General features: G+C 36.8%; 1 protein-coding gene across 2 annotated transcripts; it reads right to left on the bottom strand.

The window, feature by feature from the left end:
• Window positions 1-10,238: 10,238 nt before the first annotated feature.
• On the bottom strand, window positions 10,239-27,177 carry PEX2 (peroxisomal biogenesis factor 2). 2 transcript variants are annotated; one of them, XM_059815190.1, is made up of 3 exons: window positions 27,129-27,177; window positions 16,497-17,070; window positions 10,239-10,271 (listed from the first exon to the last, which is right to left on the bottom strand). In XM_059815190.1, exons 2-3 carry the CDS (start codon window positions 17,049-17,051, stop codon window positions 10,263-10,265), a joined length of 564 nt encoding a protein of 187 aa, XP_059671173.1. In that variant the 5' UTR covers window positions 17,052-17,070; window positions 27,129-27,177; the 3' UTR covers window positions 10,239-10,262. The 2 variants fall into 2 exon arrangements, with proteins under 2 accessions (XP_059671173.1, XP_059671171.1); XM_059815188.1 differs by lacking the exon at window positions 10,239-10,271 and having other exon boundaries at window positions 15,073-17,070.
• Window positions 27,178-27,587: the final 410 nt, after the last annotated feature.

Raw genomic sequence — 27,587 nt, 5'->3', positions numbered from 1 at the left:
ATGATGGGGGCAACAGGGAAATTTTCAAAATACACTTTACCTTAGCATCTAGACCATGCTTACTATCATAGATCCAATTTTTAGGAAAGCCTGGAAAATTCTCTATACACTATTTTCTCTTTTGCAGAATGAGAGAGTTGGAAAGATCCTGGGCATGTATTTCTGTTGCATTTTTAGAGCATAACGAAGCAAAAACCCAAGAGAACGAAACTTTATTCCCCTTTTCTTAAATGCTAAAGTATTTTTTCACTTAGTACTATTTCGTTGGTTTAGTTGTTTACGAAAGAAAAAAGTAAAAAATAGTCCTGAAGATAGAAAATGTCCTAATACATGTTACACATGAACTTGACCATAAATTAAATGTCCATAACATAGTAGCAGACAATAGTAAGAACAAGAAAGATAGTTGAATGTAAGGCTCAATTTTTCTTCTGCTGCTGTTTGAACCTTTCCTATTGTCTTCACTACTTCAAAAGTAGAACCTTACAGAACTTCTGTGCAACTTCTAAAAGCTGATTTAATACTGCATTTGACCATTGTACAGGGAAAAGAGCATCATGGACAAAATGTTTCATGAAAGAGTATTTTCAAAGTTCTTCTTATCAAGAATATTATCAAGTGCATAAAAATGGAGATCGAATATGCCAGTCTCTCTATTCTCCAGTTCTGCCCAACTTCCTTGATTTACCAGCCTGTGTAAGAGGATCTGGGACACCGGAGCAAAAAAATAAACGGACAATTATAGCAGTTGTCATTGGAAACAGTTTAGATGAGCTATTGGGTAAGTATGTTTTTTGCTGTTCTGTTGGTACAGATGACAGGAACAAACCCAATTTACGGATAAATGTGCAAATCTGTAGTTTTGTCCAAAAAAAAAGATTAATAGAGGGGATGTTACATCTACTTTGAAATTTCCCTTTCACTTCTAGCCCACCAGGTGAAATCAGCCCTAGGGAAACTGCAAAGGAAGTTTGTCACTAAGAATAAATTCTGGTCTGAATTGGCAATCCTTGTTAGATTCCTTCCTTTTCTCTCTCTCTTCTGCCCCTAATAGATATGTATATATTTACAAATGGCAGTACCAAAATTAAATGTCCAGACAGGACTTGGAATGGGTCTGTGTACTGCATAACTCCACTCTTCTTGTGAGAGTCTATGTAAAACTGTATTGATGGCACTGAACACTGGGTAAGCCCATGCAGCTACTCTTTCTGCCAGCCCTTCCGTGTCTCACAGGCATCAACTTACACAACTCAACTTAAAGCCAAAGTTCCTGTGTGTGTATGTATACACCATAACTCATCTAACAGTATATATACTGTACGTTAGGTATATATACAGAAGATTTCAATATGAAAAGTATTCTAAAGTCTTCATGTAAAACCTATTTTTTGCTATGTGATTGTCTGTACTGCAGTTCCAATCTATGAGACAAATAAGTAAGAAAAATTATGTCTTTAAGTTGCTAAAACAGGTATTATGCAAAATAGAAGATTTTGTTTTTCAAGAACAGTAGACAACTATTTTCTTAGATACTATATTAAGGTCTACATTCTCAAAGGGTTTTCTAGACTCAGGCCCAGAAAGTGAGTAAAAAGTGTTGTATTATAAGTTAAAATGGAAGTATTTTTGCTGTTACTAAAAAAGATAGTATGAAGTATTTTGTTTTGTGTCACTTCTCAGAATTGAATATAAGGGCACAACAATTTTCTGTGAACCTCTCACAGAAAAAAAATCATTTGGAAATGATGCAACTGAATATAATTTATTTGGCAATGATGCAACTGAATATAATTTAGGTCCAGTAGATAAAGATGAAGGAAAAAAAAAGACAAATGCAGAACCTATTACATTCAATGATGCATTGAATGCCATCAGCTCTTATTGTTGAAAGACTCGGATGTCATCGACATCTACGGAAGTTGTTCTTTAGTATCTCCCAAGTGCTGAACTCCAAGAAGAGATACAGAACTAGCAATCAACAGAGGTAAGAAGAAGAGATATTAATTGACAACATATTTCTGCCAACATAATACTTTATTAACTTTTCAGTTGAAAATAAGGGATAACTCGCTCCCAGGGGAAAGCACAGCGATGAACCTAATACAGAAAATAAAGAAATAGATGATTAAAAAGAGACATCTAGATGCTATAAATGCTTACATATTTGACTGCTGCCTCCCTTGCAGCCTAATCTAGAGCTGATGTTAGTTTCTCACAGGCATATATGAGTTGAACTGCCAGGAGGTGGAAATCACAGAAATCAAATCTCTCCTACCCATTGTTATATTAAAAGATACGGATATAGGTAGGTGCACCTCTCACTACCTCTTTCTATGTTTTATGTATGATTCATGGTTGTCAATGCATGTCTGGAGATCCTGGTGCATGACTGCTGAAACATGCCTTTCAGGAGACATAGGTAGAAGGACAGCTGCTTTATAAATCGCAAGTTGTCTTAGGCACAAGGTGGGTGTTGGCATGCTCTGCTCTCCCAAAAGAACTGTACTTTGGGGCATGCATAGTACCAGAGTAATATATGTCTAAGAAATTTGCTGTAGCAACAAAGCTACCGGTAGAAAGCAAGGTGCCTAAATATTTTGTGGTGTTTGTAGATTACTCTCTTGGACTTGGGTGCTGAAATACTTTCTTGATTATGTTCTTAGAGCCTGATCATTTCTGTTTAAGAACTAATCACATTTATCTTTTATTTACTATTTAGTCTTTTTTGTGTATATGAAGTTTAAAAAAGTCCTCCCTTAAATGTTCCTAGGAAACTACTAATTTCTACATATCTGCTTTTTTTCTTCATATAATAACCGAAATTCAGCTGGCAACTGCTTTCCCAAGATTCCTAAGAAGAGCAAACTCTGCTACATATTTCAGCAAGTAACACACCTAAGGTGCAGGAAGAAAAAAAGTGCACTAATTTATACAGAGCATTGCCTTGTTTTTTCCTTTACACAATAGAAATGAATTAATTTTGCTAATTATTGGCTGATTACTCATGTTGTATTTCTGGTGAGTTTTGATTCATTAACTAATATAAAGATTCAAGACCTGATGTTAAATTAAATTAGAATATAAATGAAATAAGCAATTCCAGAATAATATCATACCATATAAAGATGACTAAATAATGATGCTATCAAAGTTCAAACAAATATACTTCGTCAGAGTTTGTAATTTCTATCCAGAATTAATAAACTTCGATTTTTTCTTTTTCACTTTTCTTTTTGGTAGGTGATAAAGGCACCATTCAAGAGAGGAAACTGTAGTGCCAGTCCTTTCCAATTTGCCAGGAAAGTTTTCTTCAGATAAAAAGTAAAAAGGTTGTTGGAATTGTTAATAGAAGCAACTATAAACCTTGGAAGTACAAACTATTTCCAAACTAGTGCTATCTCAGTCTTTTTCTTACACATAAGGCACACTTGCTGTTCTCAATTACAAGTTACCAAAATATTTTTTTCCTAATTTCATTGTTTTACTGGATAATGGAAAACTATCAGTTGTACACTGTTCTTCTTATAAGATTTTTCAAATTTGAGCCAACTATTAAAATAATATTAATCTATTTTGCTTTTAAGTGAAACACTATTTCAGGTTATGCTTTCTCTGTGTAAGTAACTGTCATTTCAGCTAACATCACCTACAATGTATTTTTCCTGCATTGTAATTGCTTTAGGCATGGCTGTTTTCTCATTGCATGCAACTACACTTTCTTATTAGAAATAATATGTGCTGTATGTAGAAATAAACCTATGCATATAATACTTTATTAGAAATATTTAAATTAGAATTAGCTAAGTGATAGCTTGGTAAAAAGAAATGTCTGGATTTATTATTTATCAAGAAAACACACCATAGAAATATATTATGCTTTTATGATGATCCCACATTAAAAATGGAATTACCCGTTTATTTCAAACTACCATTATTTCAAGAGCATTTTGTGATTCCTGTTCTCTTAGTACAGATGTTTTTTCCCTAGAAGATTTGTATCTAAGCTTTTGTTGTTACTAGTAGGAGGAGTGATCATCAGCCAGACACTGGACCAGTGTCTCATTTCCTGTTTTCTGCAGGTGTCTATTAGCATATAGGAAGCAATTTGTTCATAGCATTAAAATTATTTTACTTGGTTTGGATGGACAGTCTTGTTGACTTGTTTCCTTGCCAAAACACTGACATGAATCAGTAAGAGCACAATCCATGCTATGCCCATGAAGCCGAGCTGGTCATCACAGTGAGCTGTGGATTATACATTACCACTTCCATCTAAATGCGAGAAAGGAGAGTCAATGTCTTGTAGTTTCAGACTCCTAGCTATGTAACATTCTTGGACTCCTGGTTCCCAGAACATAAGGATCATAAATCTTGCACGCAAAATATCATGCTAATGTTTTCAGGGCATAATACCTTTTAAAATTGTCATTACACAAATTAAATCAACACGGCTATCACAGTAGACACTGTTGGAGGATTTCGTTTAATAAATCTTAGGACCCTTCTGTTCAGGGTTTAATAAGTTAACTTTTCATTTAGGCTGAAGATTCTTTACCATCAATTTAATTTATTGCTTAGTTTTCTCTAATTTTAATGTGTTATATACACAGCATCTTCTCCAGAATCTCACCTTTAAATCGATTCACTGCTTCCAAAGTAATTGGCTCATCTTACCTTAGTTTCAACAACATACCTACATGAGACTCTAATAGCTAAATAATTTCCTTTTTTGTTCTTTGTTTTTAGTCTTATTGGACTTGCATGCTGGAAACATTTTCTATTGCTTCTCAGTATCTACGGGCTTCTAATCAAGTACTTACACAACCGTTGTGTGCTTCAGTTTTAACTGCATGTGCTGGTTGGCTTTACCTTGAAGACTTTCAATTCTCATTGGTTTTTCAACATATAAATGAAATGTTTCACCTGAAATTTGATAGAACATAGATGCTTTCAATACCTTTACTCATTAGCTGTTAAGTATGTTCATTAACCAACATTTCCTATTTTAAATAAAAATATATTCTTCTGACACTTGTGATTATGGTCTCCTAGCAACTTTCTCAAACCAGCCCTTTTCATATCAATGGGTGTAAGACCAGAAAAGAATGAAGATAGCCTTAATTCTGTATGTTGTTTAATCCTTTTCTCCATGTGGTGTAACTTATTTATTAAGGGAGTTGATACCTGTAATTTCATTGGACTAATGATAAAGTACAGTATTAAGCTTCCATTCTGTATGTCAGTGTAACCTATATCACAGAAAGAAAAATCTTTTCCTACATATTCACTTGGAGCCTGCAGTTACCAGGCTGATTGTTTTTCAGACAGAAAGCTCCAGCAAGGCATCTTAAAGGAAAAACTTAATTCAATAGGATTTCTCAATACCTCAGTAAGAATCAACTTTTCTCCATTTTATGTGCTGCTCTCCTCAACTCCACCAGGCTGCATGAGGTAAAATTTCTTGTCCCCAGTTGCCAAGTGCCTTCTCCTTTTTCAAGTCCTCCTCAAGCTTTTCTCTAAAATTACTTCCTCTTCTTTTTATTTCAGTCCATATGTCTATAGCTTTTTTCTCCTGGACCATATTTTTATGTCTTGCTGCAGCTCATTCTTACAAAACTGTGTAAACTCTTCTCCTTAGGTGCCTGATCTTACAATCTCTGGCACCCTGGGGGACAGCTGCACTGCTTTCACAAGAAAGTTTATAATGCTACAACAGTAGATCCTAAAAATAATAGGTAATAAACCACCATATATATTTTTTTATATATATGTATGTATATACTTGTATATGAAGAAATCCATTCTTCATTACTATCAGGGTGCAATTTCTCATTCTTCACCACACCTCAATTTAGGACCAAACAGATCTCTTTGCCTTGGTTGGCACATACTCTGTAGCTCCATCTTCATGGATACACAAGGAAAGCAGGACTAAAGACAACACCAGTGTTCATCCTTTCTATGTATACCAAAGCTATCAATTTAAGTATCTGAGCCTGTTCTTGAATTTAGATTTGTTAGTCATCCCTACTGTTTACAACACAGTTAAATACAAACATACAGGATAAATTCCATAGCATTCTGAAGAGGTAAGAGACTGGATATGCTCAGGGCTTTAGTATGGGCTCAAGTTTTTGTTAAAACCTGCAAAGGACAAATATAGGTAGCTCGAGTGCACTGTCCTCTAGGAGGTATGCCAAATTCAGCTTTTCTTTGTTGACACACAGTCAACGTCCTCGTCCTGCATGGCTTGGAGCCAGAAATAAGGTTGGAAGGAGCTTAGGAGCAGTCTAGGCTTTGCCCCAGTGTCCTTGCACAGCAAGAACTTGAACGGACATGGGGAGATGATTTCTGTAGCATTGTTCTCAGCAAATCATATGGATTTTACCTTGGAAACGTGGACACCAGCAGTTTGAGCTCTTTTGCTTGTTCTAGCAGTCACAGAATCCCACTCAGGGATTCTGCCCTGGAAAGAAGTGAACTGGAGAAGCAATAAAGAAGCAGAAAGCACTCTGGGGGCACTCACAGATCCTTCTGCAGAATCAGTAGTGTCAAAGTTGGACCTCATACTCCTTTTATGGCTCCCTAACTTCTACCGATGTCCATTTTCTGTGGAGGTTGGTGTATGAAGGCAGCAAGCATCCTCTGTCTGTTTTTATTTATTATTGAGATCAGTTACACTGCACTGTCTGTGAACACAGTTGCAATACATGGGAAGTGCTAACCATGTGAAATATATTTGCAATTACTTAGAAGTTAAGTCTCTGTGGTTGTTTCTAGATATACATATAAATATATCAGCTGAGCTCAAGTATTCAAAGTAGTCTTGTTCTGACACTGAGTTTACTAACATAGATGGGGACTGTGCTATGTAGACTGGCCATAGTAACAAAAAAAAAAAGGTTTGGTTTTCTAGTATAGACATAGTGCAGCTGTTAAATCTGGTGAAATCCTGAATCTGATCAGGTCAACAAAACTCAGTTGGATCCGCATTTTGCTGTTTTCTCAGTCTTTGAACAAAGGTTTCTCCTTTAGGACTTTCACCAATTTTTTCAGCATCAAATTATACTCTATTTTTATGGATACAGATACAAGATTGGATCTTGCTGTTATTAGTTCAGTGACTCACGCACGTTTGGAGAAATGTTCTCTCATCATGCTATGGTAAGGATAGTAGTGATGGAGAAAACAAAATGGGAAATAGAAGACTTACAGCAAGACTCAAAGCAGTACAAGCCTACATCTACTTGCTGACTTAATCTGTGCATTTTGCTATTTCTCTAAGGGCTGAATTCAACTCCTTCTTGGAGTTATCGATGAAATTAATTCTCCCTACTGGAAAATAATTCTTCTTTCTGGGTCCTGCTGCTTGCTGGCTACTGTTCTGGTTTCTCTGCTTCAAACTTTCTCCATCCCTTTTCATTTTCAGCTGAATACATTCTTTCCTTTGTCTCCCTTCTCTCCTTCAGCTATCAGAATTGAATTTGGTATCTATGTAACTTAACGCAATGGAAATATACAGAGTAGAATTAAACAAAATTGCATACACTTGCAAAAAGTAGCTTTTAGGCCCATCCTTTATTTCTGGCTCATTGGGATAAAACAGAATTGAATTAATAGTTAATTCCTGGTTCTTATAAAAGTAAACCCTAATCTAAAAATTGAAAAAAAAAAGGGGGGAAAAAAAAAGTAAGCCTGTTAGCCAATGAAAATTAGTGGCTGATAACTATGGGAAATTTCTGTATTATGAAGTATTATGAAAGAAGGGAAGAAGGGAAGGAAGGAATGAAGAAGGGAGGGAGGAAAGAAAAGAAGAAAAGAAGGAGAAAAGAAAGAATGAAGGAAAGAAAGAGAGACAACAATGTAAACCAGTTAGATTTTGTTTAACCTCAAAGGAAGATTTTTCTCTCCTGCAAGTTATTCACTTTTGCACTTGCTATGGAACCAGCATTGTGGGTAAGTTGATAGCCTGTACAGGAAAGGAAAGAATGGCAAGCTGATTACTTTATGGTTATTTCACAAAACTGATGAGACAGCAAATGATATTCAATCCTATTAAAAAGACTAAGCACAGCCTTTTTTCCCCCCTTTTCAAAAAAAATCCTACATTCCCTGCACTGGGATTGGATGATATGATTCTACAATTCAGGGAGTCTGGAAATTACAGAACATCTGCAACGAAATTGGTTTTCTGTGGAAAACTGATGAATCACTTACTGCCAATGACTGGAAGGAAAAGTACTTGTTTATGCCCTTATGTAATGAATTGCTATGAGGTGACGTTTGCTATTTATAAAAAATACACTTTCAGTTGCTGTAGATGTAAAATAATAGAATTCAGAATTTAGACCAACACATTACTGAAAAGACAGTCACTAGCAGAATATCATCTGCTTACAAAATGCCAAAAAAGGCTTTAACTTCTATAATAGAATTAAAATTTCCATCCATCCTCTAAGGTCTTACAAGGGAAAAAAATAACAGGGAAAATATTAACACTGTTACATTTGTCTTAAAGTAAAATGAATACTTTTATGAAAAAATACATATTCTGCCTCAAAAAGTACATCTGAAACATAATATAGAAGAAAGTCATGCAGGTGAGCAATTCCTCAAAGAGGAAGCAACGTCTGTCTGTAATAACAGACAACCAAGTACCTGCTCTTCCTTGCATGCCCCTTCACTAACAATCTCTTTCAAGCAAGAGTTAAACTGATAGCTTGGGGGTAAGAAGTGACCATTTGAATATGAAAAATAACTTTTCACAATCAAATATGTCTTAAGACAGTTGTATGTCTGCAAATTAATTAGTGGAGCTAGTTTTGAGAATTTAACTGAAACAATTGTTTTATTCTTACATTAGGGGATGGGAACAAGAGTTGAGTTTGATTGCTACGATCTTTTCAATTCTTTCAGTATCTTGAGATATTTCAGTAAAAGATTTCACTGCTTGAAAGTGATTTCTTTTGGATCCTGCCAAAGATTTCCAGGAATAGCTGTAGGTGATTGGAAATGTACAGATATATATTTTTAATGACTAATGCATTTTGCATTTCTTTAGCAAAAGCTGTTTTGCTGTTTATGTGAAAAACTTCAAGTGCTGTTTTCCTCATACTTCTTATCTCCCTGTCCTGACATCTATATTGGTTCCGCAAGTATTGCTAATGTACCGGTCTTTCTTGTATCAATTTATATTTTTATGAAGATGAGTTTTTGTGGCACTAAGCAATGGCACAATGAGCAATCTGCATTCCATTGTGCCTTGCCACACATCTACCACCTTTGAAATTGTTACATGGTGCCTGCTGTTGCTGTTACAATCACAGGGATTGTGAAAAGGATGTAACTGAGAAGACACGCTGCAGGTCCATCTATACATTCTGCAATGGCCAGCTTTGCTTAAACCTGCAGACAGCTGGCCAAGCACTACTTAACTGTTATGCTATGTTCCACAATGCATGTAATAGAAGCTGTGCCACTTGGCTAATCACCCATCTCATGCTTGCATTTGCAGCGTGCTCTGGCCATTCAGGCATTGCTTTTAGAGAAGAAATACTACTCACCACATGGGACCATTTTGTCCTCTGTATATGGCGTGAACAGCAGTGAGTGCAAAGCTTTTGCATGGAAAAGGCCCTCTTCAAAATCCTCATGCTGCTTACCCTGAAGTCACAGTCCTCTAGAGCTCTGATTCCTGTGTCCAACACCACCCACTGACTCTAGTCTGGCCCTATTCTGATCCTTTGGGTTAATATGGAACAAATCAGTTGTACTACTGATAGTGTAGCAGTCATAGAGATGTTAGAGCCTGTTGTGAAAACTATCCTGAAGCGATGGTAATTATTTGCTCTCTGAATCTATATTTGAACCATGCTTTGAACCATGTGACTTTATTACGTGGGGCAACCCATGGGAGCCACAATCTTTGGTAGGAGCCTACATCAAAGGAGGCTGGACTTAGGAGTTATCAATAAATACTGCACTCACATCATACAGGCTTTTGTTAATTACAGAGACTGTTTTGTGGGTACTATACCTGGCTATGATAGTCACTCACGTGAGAAACTTACCTACTTAAGTACAAACAGACTGAAAACTTCTTTTCATCAATGCGAAAGTATTTTCAGAAAAGCTTAATTGGCCTCTGGGTCTGCATCGTGAACACTGCTTCTTATGCCTTGTCATGGGCCACGCATCTCTACCCAGATAATTGTGTCTCACTTAGTGTGTTCAGTCAAATGTTCAGTTCCTGTTGTGGTTTAATGCATCTGAAAGTAAGATGGAGATCACCAGTGACAAACTGGGTATCAATAACCAGAATACCAAGCCCATTCTTGTACCTTACTGCACCATGCACAACTATGGCTAAAGACTTTATACCAAGATTGGGTATAATAGGAGAGGATTCCTTCAGAGTAATCATGTAACAGGCAGTAGACCTGATTTAAGGCAGAGCAAGTTTCAAAACTCTTTGCAAGTCTTCAGTGCTAATACAGATTCCAATGTCAATGTGGCAGTCAATACTGCCACAAACACTACTTACTGTCTTTGCCTGTTCCAACAGGCACTCTCCTAGTTGCCCAACCCCAGTGATTGCCCTGCTTCTTGGCAGAGAAACCCGATCCTTTCTGCACCTCGTCTTTGGGCTCCAAGCAACATGAGCACTAACTCCAGAGGGCAGCCTAGCAATCTTGTTAGGGAATCGGGTATATTTACCTGAAGACTTCTACTGAACCTGTAAGCCGTGGCTTTTTTTTTTTCCATTAAGACAATGTATCTCTGAGGAAGATCCTTGACACAGTTATTGCACCAGAGGTATCCTTCCCAAAGGTACAAACAATTCGGAGGTGCTAGGCTGGGCTACTTCCTTCGCAGACTGTGTCCTGAAAAACTAGTTAGGTAAGATCTCTAAACAAGATGGTACACCAATTATAGGCAAGTGTCTAAAAGCTAGGGGACGTGACAGGACACATTTGTCAGTTTAATCAAACTTGGCAGTTCTTCAGTCAGAGGTTAGACAGATGGTTGTAATGAATATGGAAAATGGCAGAAGAGAGGAGGAGTCAGTCTCTCCCCTCTCCTGGGCTACTCCAACATGCTATGATTATTCCTCCGTTATAGCTCTTCCAATATAGCATAATGCAGAGCAGTTACGAGACTGACAACTTTTTGTTCCCTGAAATATCCTTGAAATATCTCGCCTAAAGTCGACTGATTCCTCCGAGATGAATGATAGCACAATGGCGAACTTTACCATACTTTGCACCAGCCTGTTCTCTAAGTAGACTCAGGATCAGAGAGGTGTGCAACTAGGGATTTTGTACTTACTAAAAACTGCCTGCAAGATCTAGAACTACCTGTAGTTGCTGTTGCACAAGTTTGACCACAACTCCTACCTGAAATGGGTCTGCATTCTGTGTGCAGTGAACAGTTTAAGCATAGGTTCAAACCCCCAGGTGTGCTCCAGAGAATCGGAATGATCACTGCTTGGCCTTAGCAGGTGCCCTACAACTATCTCTGTGCACGTTTGTGTAGTAGTCATCTGGTCCCAGTGTCCTAGCCTTAGAGAGATTCCCCCAATGTCTTTTGCTTGAATGCCGTCTATTTGATCACCTTGCCAGGCTTGCGTCAGATCCTGCCTTGGAAGTGGGCTTCCCTGGAATGGTGGAAACTATGAAGACTGCAGCAACAATTTATGCGGATGTTTTGATGATAACATGGAAAACACTCTTGGTAGGGCGAAGGCAGGCAGTTGTAATCTACTTGACCTATTTTACTAGAGTTTTTCCTGGGAATGCACAAGGTGTTGACATTCAAAAAGCATGAAGCATGATTTTGAAACTGCTCCGTGGTGTTTTGGTTGTATGCACTGTAACTTGCAGTAGCCCAGGCTATGATATGTTTGTTATTAGAAGTAACCATCAACTTTAATACCTACCATGGCAGTAACCATATGACCCTATCCTGTGTGCCCAGTCACGCCACAATATTCTCTTAGTACAAGCCAAGACAGCTTCCTAGCAAACACACAGCAAAGTACAACAGTTGACAATTTATTGCTACGACTAGTCTGCTCAAAAGGAGAATTATTAGAAAGATAATTTGTTTTGGAACCTAAAATTGAAGAAAATTTTTTAAATGAACTGTAACTATAAACCACTTTCCCACTTTGCATTTTAGTCTCATGAATACTAAGTATGAAATCACTGGACAGCCAAACCATCGAATAGGCATGATAAGCAGCCTTCCAAAAAAAAAAAAAAAAAATGTCTTGCAAACTTCAGAACCTCCTGTTAAGAAGCATCTTTTATTTTTCAACTTGGTTTTCATAAGAATGATACAGCCCAGATAACAATTGTAGTAATATTCTCAAATAAGGACATTAATCAGTTTGGATTTTATTTAGGGAAGATATTTCTTTCATCTTTCTTAATATCTTCTCTTCACCACTTTGTCCAGACCATGCTTGCCCGTAACAGCTCACACTTACGGAAAAATAAAAAGTATTTCCAGATAATGCAGAAATCAGATACTATCCCTGTAATTCCTTTTACAGAATCCTGAAACTCCTGCCTTTAAGTCTTCCATAACACTACTTAAACGAGACCTCTCTTAAAGCACATGAAGTAGATGGAGTGGTGGCGGTTTGTGGAAGCAAGGAAGCAGCATTCTCTGACTCCTTCCATCTAAATGCCTCCAAAAATCACACCTTGTGACAACTGGTAATTCTCATTCAAATGAAGGTATATTAATAAACATATTAAGAAACTGTTCATAATTAGTCTGTTTCAGTTATGGCTTAATTTTTTGATTTCTGATACAATGAAAACATTCATGTAGCACATAAAGACACACAACAGAGCACAAATAAAACTGTTAATATGGGGCTGTAACGCCTATCCAAGACTGAATAAGAGTTCTGGTCCTTTAGCTTTCTTAAATTCTAGGCATTTATCCTTTTTACTGCTGCACATATGACTGCTCAGAAGTACATTCTCATGGTAGCTGAACACTAAAAAACTTTTGTTTAGAGAAAATGACTGAAGAGATTAACATTCCAAAATAAATTTTATTCCCTCTACTGCAAATAGATACATCACCAGATGTATCTTAGTCCTTTGTTACAGTAGAGTTTTAACGTGAAAATATAATGCTTATGAGGACAAATCATCAATGCAATTAGTATATCACAAGCCACAACAAAACAGAATTACAAGATAAAAAAAAGGTATATTTTTGATTTTACAGTGCCACAAGGAAGCTGCTGAGTATTAACTTTGGAGTCCTAAACAGCTAACCTGGTAACAAGTAGTTTTTCAATACACAAGTTGAAATCTTGGTCTCATTCAATCTGAGTTTTGACTACAACTGAACAGAGGTTTCACCACATGGTAGATTAAAGAAAAAAAAGAAAATTTCAGTATCTGACAAAAGGAACCACTCTCTTCCCAAACCTTTTATTTCTGTGAGATGCATGGTACCTGCTTAGTTGTATGGAAGATAAAAGAATTAAAGCCACACCTTAGGATCTAGGATCTTAGTGTAACGCAAACTGTTTTATTTATGCTATACGACACAAGAGTTTAGAAACTTGGTCAGTGCTACGGGCTACAAATCTAATGCACTGATGATGAGGTACTGCAGTAGTAGGCCAATGCTTTGGTATAATAAGCCATCAAAAGTTCAACCCCAGAAGAAAAACAGGGAAGCCAACTGCAATATAGCACAGCCAGCAGAAAACAGCTGTACAATAGAGGTACAAAACTTCTGCAAACAGGTTTTGTACTGATACTGCAACAGGGATGAAAAATAAGGTATACATTTTACTAGGATTTCACCTGCATGAAGCTGCAAGAGACAAAACAAACCTCAGGAAATTCATACAGCTTAGGTAAATCAAACAGCAGGACAGAGAGAGGTGGAATGAAAAAGGAAGATAACCGTCTTTAAATATTCAGGAAAAAGAAACATTTCTAAATAGGAAAGAAGTGAACTCCTACAAAAAAAGAACATGACACCTTACAGAGTCCAATATAGAAAATCCACACCCTGTTGTCATAATACTGCATTGTGATTTCAGAAGGAATAGAGTCCGAGGAAGCAAAGGTCTGCTATGATTATGAATTATGAACACTGGATTTTAGATGTGCACAACTCTTAATTAATAAGGATAGTTAAAGAGAGGGGTAGCAGGAATGCTGATGATCCTCACCTCAAAGTCAGGGTTGCTAATACATTTCTTCAGGAAGAACTATTAAGTGATGTGCAGTGACAATTTATACAGAATCACTTCAAGACCAGCAAATGACTCCAAGATATTCTTCAACAGACTTGCCAGATTTGATACTTCTAATAAAGACAGATTTGTACCTGCTGGTTCAAATGGCAACTGCGAATAACAGAAATTTGGCAGGCTGCTGATATACACATTTGATGGCAAATAATATATTGCAGCACGGTATCTGGAAGCAGTTGCTCTGAAGTCTCTGTTGACTCACAGAACAGTAGCAGAATTAATGAAGTTTTGGGCTGCCAAAAGATACTTATGAGCCCGCTAACTGTATTTAATTGCATCAGATGAAAGCGTTGTGTGTCACTCTAAAGATCAAAACCTAGAATTTAAGATCTTCAAACAAATAGGCTGGTGAGTTGTTTCAATCAGACACTAAAGAATGTAATAAACCATTTCATAAAAGTAGATCAAAGATACGGGATCAGTTGTTACCATACTATTTTTGGGACTGACTGTTGATGATAGCCAATCAAGAACACAGCCATCATAAAGTGATTTACTCAATTTAACTGTAGAAGTTTTTGGGAATTTGATTTAAGAGCCAAAAAAGGATGCAATGTATTTTTGTGTTAATGAGGCACTTCTGGGTAAGACTTCCTGTTAAAAAAGGACTGCAATTTTGACAAAAAAAAAAAAAAAATCTTATAAAACCAGGTCAGAGAATAAATGGATGAAGTGTTAAAACAGGGAATAATAAAAACATTGCAAAGTCAACAGAGAAAGCAAGTAGTAATAGTAAAAACCAGGAACAGTTACCTAATTTTTTTTAATGTATCTACATACACATAGCTGTGTTTGATCTTTATCCTGTGTAGTAGTGAGCTGCTAGTGAGGTTTGGCATCCACCTTGACCACACCAAACAAAGACGACTGGCAAGTCCCAAAGACAGCATCTTGTGAGTAAACAGTTTTCTCCAGTGGCTCTGACTCAGAAGAATGTGGGTTACCTTGGGCAGCTGCCACATTCCAATGGATGATGGACTGCGTCCCTCAGCTTTATAGGGAAGAAATGGGAGGTGGTCATACACAAATCACTGAAGATGACAAACATATAGCTGAGTGAGAAAATGAGTTCGGTCATCTCATGAAGGTCTAGAAGGTGCACTGTATTTGAACAGGAAGTGGTTATACCTCCTGTAGGCACATGTTAACTATGAAGTATCTATCTGTCTACCAGATGGATCACTTAAAGCTTATGGTCTATTGATAAGAGAGCAATTCTGAGTTAGAGAAAGAGTATGTCCTGTTATGGCACCTGAATATGATGAAAACTATTAATGATCGCCTGAGATGACAATTCATTTTACCATTCCTTTTTGCAGTGGAACATCACACTGGGAATTCAAATTTAAAATATTCAAATTTAAAATTATTCTTCAGGCATGACAAGGACAATTCTCCCACTAAATCCATCTAATAGCTAAGTTGGTAACAGCAGAAGCTTTTACAAGCTTGAGAAAATCCACAAAATGGGTAAAAGCTTACTGGGCATCTTCTCTATCTCTGAGGGAAGTATATAGCATGCAGTTAGGAAATGGCAGGCTGACAGACTCTAGATCTAAGAAGGAATGACTTGACAACATAGGGGTACCAAGCTGGGATCAAGTAGTCAGAGCTGAAGAGCTGGTGAACTCCTTTCTTTTCTTTTCTTCCCTTCAGAGAGGCCAGTTGGTACTGTTACTCAGCAAAAAACTAAGACCAGTAAAGACATATATTACAACAAATTACAGAGTCTCCAAAAACCTCTTTAAGCTTTCTGTTTACAATAATTTCTGAATTTTTCCATTAATGTCTACAACATAATATTTCATGTACAGCATGAAAACAAATCAACTGCATATCAGGCATGCAATTCTGTCATTTCAATTTTATATTTCAGTGGCTGAAGACTATGTACCTCTGAGCCACATTTAGGACATGTAAAATACATATCAAATAAATAGTTACTTTTAATACAGTAGTAACAAAAAACATGCGAACAGCCTATGGTATGAGGCATAGTAGGCCATTCCCCACATAGCGAACATTCCTTGCAGCGAGCTGCTAATGTGTTTTCACTATTGGAAAGACCTGCAATAGGCAAACACCAAGAAGAAAGTTTAAGTTTTAGTTTCTGTACATTAATAAGTGGTAGCAGATAGATCAGAAAATCAGCAAAACCATGCCATAAGAGTTCCCTATTCATGTATTCAAATCCTACCTGACGAACGCTTTGCGGCTTGCAAAAAACTGACCTAATTCCTAGAATGCGTTCTGTAAGTGTTGCAAATGTTCCTTTCTGAAGAAAAATCAGAAAATTTAGAAGTCCACAAAGTTTAAGAAGTCCAGCTCCAAAGGTAATGTAGCACTTAATTTTGCAGGAAGATTGGAGTTGACGATTGCTAAATAAATCATAACATCTTTCTTCCAACCATCTTCCACCAACAGTGAAAATAAGATACCATAACTTCTGGTGTTTGCTCAGAGGCTGGTATTTCTCTGTCTGGGATAAGTTATTCTTGTATTGAATATTCAGAATAGCCTGTCCCACAGTTGCATTCTTGGAATAGATAGTGAATCTCCATAATATAAGCCATAAAAATGCTTTTACTTCTGGTTCAAAATGAGCCAACACCCCTGGTTTAAATCCATTAAAACAGCTGGTAAACTGGGACCACACTAGTTGTTCCAGGGCTTTGTTTAGTTCAAGAGCATCAAGTTGACTTATTCTGAGCACAGGATTCACACTCTTTTCATTTCCAATGCTGAAGGCCATTTCTTCACAAAAAAACTTTCTAGGAATAAACACAAATAGATTTTAGTATAATGAAGCATTTCCTATTTTTATTCTTGTGAAAGATAACAAAGTTGTAATATATCAGCAGTAAACAAGAAATAACAAAAAAGCTTCTTCAGAATGCTATATCAATATGCTATCAGTCCTTTCAGGAAGCTTTACATTAACAGCATAAAATTTCATCTCAAAAGAAATTACAGTGGACTATTTCTCACAAACAGTAACATTTGTGTTTGGTTATAAAGAAGTGTTTAACACCTTCCAGATACTTAGAGAACTCCATAGATTTAATATTTCACTGTATAAATTAAAAAAAAAAAATGCTGGGCATAACTGTAATATTAAATTGGAACTTAAAATACAAGATCAGAAACAAGAATTGTAAAACTATATGGTGTTTTATGGAGAAATAGGGAAAATGCTTTTACTTCTAACTAACTTCTACTTTCTAGAAGTTTCTTACTAACTAAATCTAAACTAAAATCTAGAAGAGAACAGCGGGGTGGATAGAAAATATTGCTATATGAATACTTCAGTAGCTGCAGCTGAAAGAAAATCTTAGAAATACTAACAAATTTAAGGATTACATACAAAAAAATATGGATGAAAATTAAGGTGGGAATAATAAAACTTGCTAAATAAAGGCAGCGATTTGTTTAGTTTAGAGAAGAATCATTATATGATATTAAAGAAATATTCAACAATTCAGACATAAATTACCATACAGTACATCCTGAAGCCTGCATATATTTTCCAGAGTCTTTTGACAGGTGCGGGATTGTGCTACTTGTCGTATAACAAATTTCCTGGCAAGATGATTAATGTATACGAGCAACTTCAACAAATGTATACTTTTCTTGTTCAAGCATCACAGAGAAAAATAAAAATATTTGTTAAAAATGCTTGGTTTAAATGTTATTGTATCTGGAATTCTGTGACTAAGAAAATAAATGCAATAAATTGCAAGAGCAAAATATGGATAACACCTCAGTAATGATTTTTTCCTTAATATATGTTGTACAACAGTAGTTTCCAATTAGCTAAGACTGGCTACACTGGTAGGGCATACAATAGCTCCACTCGGTTTCTTTAAACTCCTCTTCCCTCATTAGAAAGCAAAATATGGCTGAAGGTAGTATACGGCCACCTCCTCTGGGCAAACAGCTATGGGGTTCATTGCATCAACCCGCACGGGCCTGACAAGCCGGTATACAAGCGTATACAAAGGCAGTACACTCAAGCCTGTCTCACTCACGCTTCTGTCTTTTCTGTAGTAAGCACCAAGGCACAGGAAGTGTGGTTGGAAAGCATTATCCAGTATCATCCCAATAATTTACCTCCTCCACTTTGTAATCAAAGGATCAATTCAACCCCTACTGGATCTTGCTGCACCACTTCAAAAACTCCAGCTCCAATGACTATCCCTCTTACCCCTCATCTTCTCATCCCACTACCGTTCTAGGAACCACACTCTCTGATAACCATCTGCTCAGATACCTGTCACTCTGGTTTAGTGCTATTCACTCGTAACCCCTATAAGTCTAGTGTCTTCACTTCTGGTAACATCTCAGTCCCTTCTACTTATTTCACTCCATTCTACTCATTTCAGTTACCCTCCTACTAGTGTTGTATACAATTCCCAATACACAAAATCCCCTTTCAAAATCCTAAAGTTATTTGAAAGGGACATCTTATCAAACAGCTTCCTTGATCCATCTACTAAAACTATTTTCCAACATCAGTTCAATCATCTTTTCCAGCTGTCTTCCATTATCCCAGGTGCTATGAGAAACTGCTGTTGTAGATTTCTTACAAATAAGGTAGGCTAAATCTGTGCAGATCTTTTTTTTCCCCAGTATACCCAGATTATCTAAATAAACCTCAGCAAGTGAGGAACAGGTCATCAGGAACCTTCTCAAGATAAAGGAAAATATGTCAAATACACAGGATTATGATGGATCATGAATTACACAACAAAACTCATGGATCACTATAGGCTGGGAGCTGACTGACTGCATAGCTGCTTTGCAAAAAAGGACTTGGGGATTCTGGTAGACAGCAAGCTGAACACAAGTCACCAGTGCATCCTTGTGGCAATGCCTACTGGAGTGTGCATAGCTAGTAGACTGAAGGATGTGCTTATTCCCCTTTACTTGGCATTGGTGAGTCTACACCTGGGATGCTACGTTCAGTTTTGCCTCTCTTCTGTAAATAGTACAAAAGAAATGTCAACAAACTGAAAACAGACCAGCCACTAATACCATCAGGGAGCTCCAACACCTGATATATGAGGAGAGCTTGAAGGATCTCAGATTGTTCAACCTGAAGATAAGGCATCTAAGAAGTGATCTAATAGTAACCTTCTACTACCTGAAGGTTACAGAGAAGATTAAGTCAAACCTTTCTGTGAGATGCAGTGAAATAAAGAGAGGCAACCGTTTGCAAGTTGCTACATGAGAAATTCCAGTTGGACATACGGAAACTGGAACAGTCACATAGGGACTTGTGACATCTCCATCGCTGGAGAGTCTTAAAACTTGACCAAATGATGCCCTAAGCTACCTGTTCTAGCAACTGAATTTATCCCCAGTTTTCACAGGAGGATGGGCTAGATGTCATAAAGATCTTCCTCGGACCTTCCCAAAAATTTGTGCATGCCTTGTACAATCTAACTGATTTGTGACAATATGTATTTTCTTCATGTCCATGATCCTTTACAGAACTTTATTTGAAGGAAATAACTTCAGTGAACCTGTCAGTGTGGGCTGGAACTTTGTATACAGAAAATGGGAACCACTTTTGAACCAACAAGTCCAACCACTTTTTGTTAACCTTCGAAATTTTGCAAAATCCAACAAGTCTCCTTTTTTAAAAAATTAGAATCAACACCATATATACTGTCTAACTGTGACATATTTAATGCCTCTTCCTGAATTACCAACTAGCACATTGATTCAACTTTCAAGTCACTTTTATACAAACTACATGGAAAAGAAAGAATATCAGACAAAAACATTAGGTAAACATTCTCAATTCAAGCAATTAAACTGGGCATTGGTCTGAAGTTCTTTGTTGCTAAGAACAGTGAAAGTTTGTCATAGGCCATGGCTGTTAACTGGACCCTGCAAGTTACTTAAAGATTATATCCATACAGCTTTGATTTTAATGTATAAGCACATTTCACTGTGCGTACTGTTACGTACAGGCTGAAGCATTCTGCTATACGCTATGTTTACTTCCAAATTGATTTAAGATTTTACTGCACTTATAGGGTAGATACTTACTTCCCATAGACAAACATTAAAAGGGGAAGTTTGAAAACTGTATTTTCCTATGAAAAATGTCTGCAAATGTCCTAATAATCTGGATAACAGCAACTGTTTCTTTGAGAGAAAAGGCCTAAATTCTAATTCTCCCTATTTTGCTACAGTAGGGAATTGTCATTATATTCTTTACCTATGGTGTCCCTTTTCTCAAATGTGATAATAAATGAAGAATAAATAAATGATAATAAATAAAGTGTTCCCTTTTAAAATTACTTCCTCTATACAAAATCCTTTCAGAAATCTGTTAGATTTTTTCAGTTTGTACTGTTTTCACAAATAGTGGTCCTGAAGTAGGAATAAATGAGAAATATTCTGGTTTAAAACTAGAAAATAAACACAGCCTGTAAGTGTCAAGGCATTTAACTTGTGCTTTTTTAATGTTATTTTTGCATTTCATATTCTGCTGAGCTACATGGACTATAAAGAGAATGTTGTTTTTCCTCCATGTTTCTCCATTAAATTCTATTTGTCACATCCTTACTGTTTTAATTCTCTTATTTGGTGTACTTTAAATTATTTAAAACTTAAGAACTCAGAATTGTAGATCCAGTAATGAAGGAGACAAATATCAATGCTCAGTTAAAGATGCCATCAGGCTTAGGTTACATGATCAGAATTGAACAGTCAATTCAGGTGAAGATACATAATAAACTCTACGTGTTATTAACTTGTTACATAAATACACTTCAAGACAAAAGACTACTTGAAAGGTTCTCTTGATTTTACACCATCACAGATACTGCATGGAAAAAAACCCCACAGAACATTTCTTTCTTAAATAACCTATAGTTTGCCTTTTTTTTTTTTAAAAAAAAACTAAACAAATGAACAAACCCACTTGTACAATACCCCGTGCAACAACAACAAAAAATTATTGCATATCACCAAGGAAAGAGGAATTTCTTCTGGTATATGTTAGTGCTGTTATCGAGCATTGTACAAATTATGAATTAATATATTTTATTTGGAAACATGTTATTGACAGAAATCTATCAATAGTAATATGAGTATTGTCAACAGCCTGTCAATATTAATGTAATTATGATTAAGCATATAACATGGATTTTAGCTATAATACCAAGTAACATCTCCTGCATTGCTGCTATCAATATAAGCATTATTATTGACCTGTTCTGGGACTATCAGCATGAGATGTATTACCATCAGGCATATTTGTCAATGCATTCTGCCCACAAAAATTCTACATTTAAATTTACAGGTTTGTAAACTTTGCCTGCAGAAATATACAAATCCAAGTAACCTCTAGGGTGCCATTTTTTCCACAGGGCTATTCCACTGGGTATGAGTAATCAAGGGGTTTCTACTGTCTCAGTGCTACTGCAATTGCATTCCCTGCTTTTCTAGCATAATCATTAGAAGACAGACAGACATACATATATTATATGCAGAAGCTCCAAAATACGTTTAAGTATGATTTGTCAAAACACTTTTTGGGAAGCCAAATAAAAATATATTTTATTATGTCAAAAATGAGCTTCGTTCCTTACTGCTCTAACTTAAAATTGCATTTAGGATGCAAGAAGTAGCAGCTCCATTCAACTCACCAAGTTCATGATTTAACTATTTTAGATAATCCCTTCTGTGCAGCCAAAACATGTAGTCTGAGCACCGTACTCATGCAGAGACAGAGTGGATCACAAGAGACCACCTAACCCTAACTCAGCATGAATGCAGGCTGAAGAATATCTTGACAGAAGTTTAACTACCAAGAAAGCTGATTCCACGCTTTCTCTAGGTAGTCTGTTCTAGTGTTTTATCACCCTAATAATTACAAAGAATCTTTTTCTCATATTCAGTCTAAAGCATCCTTATCACAAATAAAGATGGTTTTCATTCCACAGGAGAAAACAATAACAACAATGGAGAAGAATTTCCAGTTTGTCTACATCTTTTCAAGAGGAAAATGTGGCGAGGGGACCAACTATATATAGATTTGCCAAATTTGACATCCTCCTCTTTCCTACAACATGCCTGGTATGCTCCTCCAGAATAAAAAATCCTTTACTTTTTTCTAGCAGTATAGTTACTATTCTACCTTGAGGTCTACTATATCTTCAGATCTTTCTCTGTCATTTTTCTGTCTGAATAATTATTTCCTGGTTTGTATTCATGTATTTGAGTTTTTCCTCTTAAATGCAGTGCTTAGTACTTGCCTGCATTCCTTTTCAACTTGTTGATTTCATAGATTCTCTCCAAATTCATCAAGAATATTTTGGATTCAGATCTTATGTTCAAAACAAAGAAAAAAAAAAACCACCAAAACTTTCAAGGCCTCTTCAGCTTAGTATCATCAGTAACTTTTATAAGTGTGTGTTCTCTTCGATCATCCAGCTCATTAATGCCTTTTCATCTTGACAGGGTACTACAGATAATTACTCTGTAAAGGCAATTTTTCAACTTGATGTTGATAATATCAGCTTCTAATGTAGATAATGTTGATATTACATTTCCCTAGCTTGCTTATGCAGGGAAAAAGACTTTATTAAAATCAAGCTGTATTGTACCTAAAGTTTGCCTGTTACTAAGATTGTCATCCTTTCTAAGAGGAGATACACATTGAGCTTTCTTATGAAGAGGTCATGTCAAACCATACTGGCTGTTTTACAATCTCTCTTCTGTGTATTTTTAGATACAAATTAATTGCTAAACTATTTACTCCTGAATCTTTATTCGGAATCAAAACTGAGAGCTTCAATAATTCTCCTAACAAAAGAACAGAGACACAAACACACACACACAAACCCATTTCGCTGGCTATTTTCACCCTCTGGGACAATAAATAAATAAATATATAAAATAAGCGGTGCCTAATTCCTCAATCATTCTAGGGTGAATTTTATTAGGATTTACCACTTGAGCACATCTATATTAAGATTCCTCAGGCTATCCTTTCTGTGATTTGGTTCCACTCTTATTTCCTGTCTAAGATTAACTTTATGAAGTAGCAGGTCACAATATATCGCTTTTATAAAGTATGAAGTAAAGAATCAGTCTTTGAAAATCTGTTACTTGTTCTCCTTTCTTATTTAATAACAGATCTAGGTAATGGACCTATCCCTTTGTGCCTCCTCTTACTTAGATTTTTGGACCCTTTCATTGATTCTTCTCTTGTGCTTTGTAAATGGAAACTTATTTTATTCTTTAGAGTCACTGATTTTGTTCTTACATTCCTATGCTATTCCTTTACATTCTTCCCTAATCATGTTGCGTTATTTTTGCCTGGACAACTCTTTTGATTTCCAGGCCACTGAAGAATTCCTGAAACATAAAGTCTCTTTAACATTCATTACTACTGTTTTATTTTATTATTATAAGCTATCTCAACATGAAGAAATGACAGAACATGCACAAAAGGTAACAGACTTTTAGCCTTTTCAACAGACTAGATTCTGCCAAGTCCCAGCATTCAGATCTATGGCCCAGGCAGGGAGGGGGAAGTAGTTTGGGGTGGACATGCTAGGACTCATACCTTCTCTAAAGAAAATATCACTAACACAGAATTCCTCTTTACTTCAGGAGTTACAATGCATTCAGTATTGTGCATTCAGTGGTGCCATACTGAGTGTGCGTGAGAGAGAGCAAGCCATACCTTTGGTCTACTATCCCTCCTTTTATGTTCACAAAGTTAGGATATTGACAGATAGCAATGAAAACTATCTTTCCACCCACCACAAGAATACTGAGATTTTTTTTAATGTGAGATGGGGCTTTTTTTGAGTTGTTTTTGTGTTTGTGGTTTTTTTCATGAAAATGTATTCCATTTAACTGTTCTTTTCAGTTACTCTCAATAGCAGAGGATATTTGAGATGTCAATTTGAAGTCAATAAACTTTAAAGATAAGAAATCAAATTATATATATCCAGTTAATTTTAAAATCTTCCCTTACATCACTTCTTATAATAAAACACAGAACTTGGACCAGAGCTGCTCAAAATCTCATGTTACAGAATCGCAGAATCACTAAAGTTGGAAAAGACCTGTAAGATCATCAAGTCCAACCATCAACCAAAAAAACACCACCATGCCCATTAAACCATGTCCCACCATGCCAGGTCCACACGTTCCTTGAACACCTCCAGTGAGGGTGACTCCACCACCTCCCTGGGCAGCTTATTCCAGTGTTTCACCACTCTCTCAGTAAAGAAATTTTTCCTAATATCAACCCTGAACCTCCCCTGGCACAACTTGAGGCCGTTTCCTCTCGTTCTATCACTAGTCACCTGGGAGAAGAGACGAACACCCACCTCTCTGCAACCCCCTTTCAGGTAGTTGTAGAGAGCGATAAGGTCTCCCCTCAGCCTCCTCTTCTGCAGACTGAACAACCCCAGTTCCCTCAGCTGCTCCTCATAAGACTTGTGCTCCAGACCCCTCACCAGCTTCGTCACCCTTCTCTGGACACGCTCCAGCACCTCAATGTCCTTCTTGTAGTGAGGGGCCCAAAACTGAAAACAATTCAGCCTCACCAGTGCTGAGTACAGGGGCACGACCACCTCCCTACTCCTGCTGGCCACACTATTTCTGATACAGGCCAGGATGCCGCTGGCCTTCTTGGCCACCTGGGCACACTGCTGGCTCATCTTCAGCTGGCTGTCGACCAGCACCCCCAGGTCCTTTTCTGCGGGGGAGCTTTCCAGCCACTCATGTTTTACCATTAATTCTCATCTCTTTCTTGCTCATCAAGTGTAGAGAAATATCCTCAGATGAAAGTCTAACTGGGAGCCCCAACTGTGTTGTCTCTTAATCACTGTAAAATTAATTATACATATCATTACCTCAAATAACCTTACAACAGACTGATTTTGTATTACTGTCTGGATTTCCCTATACTTCAGCTAAATACCTACAATTTCGTAAAGAACAAACTGATTCTTAAACCATTTGGAATAACTGCTAACACTAATTGAAAAAACAGTAATTCACTGAAATCACAGAAAATATTATTTATTTCTTGTATTCCTGGGAGGCAGGACTATTCTTCAAAATAGACAAAGTAAATGAAAACACTGAATGACTGACTGTGTAACAAGTCAATCCCGTAGATGAAATTAAGATTTTCACTAAGGAGGTGAAGCGAGCAACTAGTAACAAATCCCAGAATCCTGAATGCTACAGTTACATTTAATGTCAGAAGACCAAGTACAAGACAAAGATACATTCAAATCACAGGTTGCTTTTCCAACTTTAACTCAGTAAACTTAGATTTCATAAAATGGGATACAAGGGATTAGCCACTGCTGAATGCCTGGAGACAGCAAGAAAACATAACAATAGTTCATTGATTTATCTTCCATAAACTACCTGCCAGAGCCAAAATATTAGGGCTTCAAGTTACAAAATCAAAACCAGCTCAGAAGAGCCAGAATTGATACAACAGTAATGAAGAGCAGTAGGAAAGCGCTGCACTGTTAGAAGCTGTACATCACTCATTTCTGTCAGTATTTGATGGAAACTGAAAATCCCGTGTCAATGTAACACATTCTCTTGATGAATTCTAGCAACCAAGACCAGTATTGGCCACCATTGAAGATACTCCGAATGCTAAGAGCTCCCACTGACTTCAGAAAAATTTGTGATCAGTCAGCACTCTTTTAAGACAGATTATTAGATGCAAACAACTAGATCTGATAGACTAATTACTGCATAACTAACATTTAAGATACTACCTTTTAAAATTTGTGATGTTAAATTTAAAGCTATAAAAGCTTAAAGTACATTTGTAATCCCTGTAGCATAAAGGCCATAGATAGAATTATCCTACCAACTTTTTGGATATGGCCCTAATTTTCATTTATTAGAATAAATAGGAAGATAAGCATGTAACAAGTCATACGTTCAATCACTATTCTTCTTTATCCCATTCCTTTTCTTCCCCCATCTTTTTTTGCTCTTTTTTGTCATCCCTCTCCTTAGAACGTCAAATTGCTAACTCACCTCTAAAGTTATGTGTCAATTCTACTTGTAAATTCCCATTCTGTGCTGTACTAAATGAAATCTAGCTGTTGTTCCTTTTACTTAAATCAGTGACAAAAGAACCCAAAAGCTCAACAAAACAAAGCTACATCGTTACTTGAGGCTTTCCAAAAAATGTGGTTCAGAAAACTCCTTTGAACACTAAGATGAAGAGCCAAAATATATAACCAATATGCAATATTGACTCTCTCTCTTTGGAACTAGGTAATGGGAATCATCTGGAGACATGCCTTACATTTACTGTTGCTAAATCAAAATGCTGGAGGGTTTGGTTGGAGTAGTTTGACAGAGTTGAGATTGTGACAGTTGACTAGGAAGAAACAGCCCCTTGCAACGAAGGGGCAACATCTCAGACTAAACCAGTATCAGGAGGTATAAGCGCACAGGAAAGAAAGATCCCTTGTGCTACAAATGTAGGTCTCAACTGTTGATGATCACATCAGTAGATGACAGGGAAACCCTTGCGTTTGAAGAGATTTTGGTTATGATGAAGATATGAGGTTCTGGTATAAGGATGGATAACTGAAAGTTTTATTGCATTGCATGTGTAAAAGTGAAAAGGATGTAAAGCTTAGTAGATGTGCCATCCTTTGTGTTAAGCAGGTGAGACATTGCACTGTGGCAGAGGTACACAGTTCCTTTTCAGAATGGTTCAAAGACAGAACATGAATGCATGGTTGTGAGCACACTGTGGGCAGCTACAGCCATAACTCGTCATTTGCTGATTACTGTTACTTACCTGAAAAGTTGGCCTTATGCCTCATGACATATGTAATACCTGCTTTGCACTGTTGTAAGGGCACTGTACATCACATAGCCTTATTTGTCAAGCACAGTGCCAATCCCAATTTTATGCATCTTTTCTATGCCCCTCCATTTGAAGCTACCTAAAAAAAAAAAAAGAGAAGTCATCTAACTTAAATTCCCATTTCACAGCTCTGTGTTTTTGTTCTGCTCCTACCTGTCTGATCCATATGAATGGATCACCAGATAAGTATGGAGATGCCAGGATGAAGATTGAGAAGATACGTAGAAGGGATTCAGAAGCAATGCCTGTACTATATACTCAGATACAATTTACCACAGATGACAAGACTGGAATTTTGCATTAAACACCTTAGTCTCATAATTTGTGAAACACAGTCATTGCCTAGATTTTCTTCCAACTTTCTTCCTTTTTACATACATATGCATACCA

The sequence above is a fragment of the Gavia stellata genome, chromosome 3, assembly GCF_030936135.1.
Source record: "Gavia stellata isolate bGavSte3 chromosome 3, bGavSte3.hap2, whole genome shotgun sequence".
NCBI classification, from domain to species: domain Eukaryota; kingdom Metazoa; phylum Chordata; class Aves; order Gaviiformes; family Gaviidae; genus Gavia; species Gavia stellata.
The sequence above is the reverse complement of the archived record's forward strand: the minus strand, read 5'-3'. Positions and strand labels throughout refer to the sequence as shown.

What these genes read in the sequence shown, in the direction of transcription:
- PEX2 (XM_059815188.1), bottom strand. Translation starts at nt 17,051, where the DNA reads ATGGCCTTCAGCATTGGAAATGAAAAGAGTGTGAATCCTGTGCTCAGA.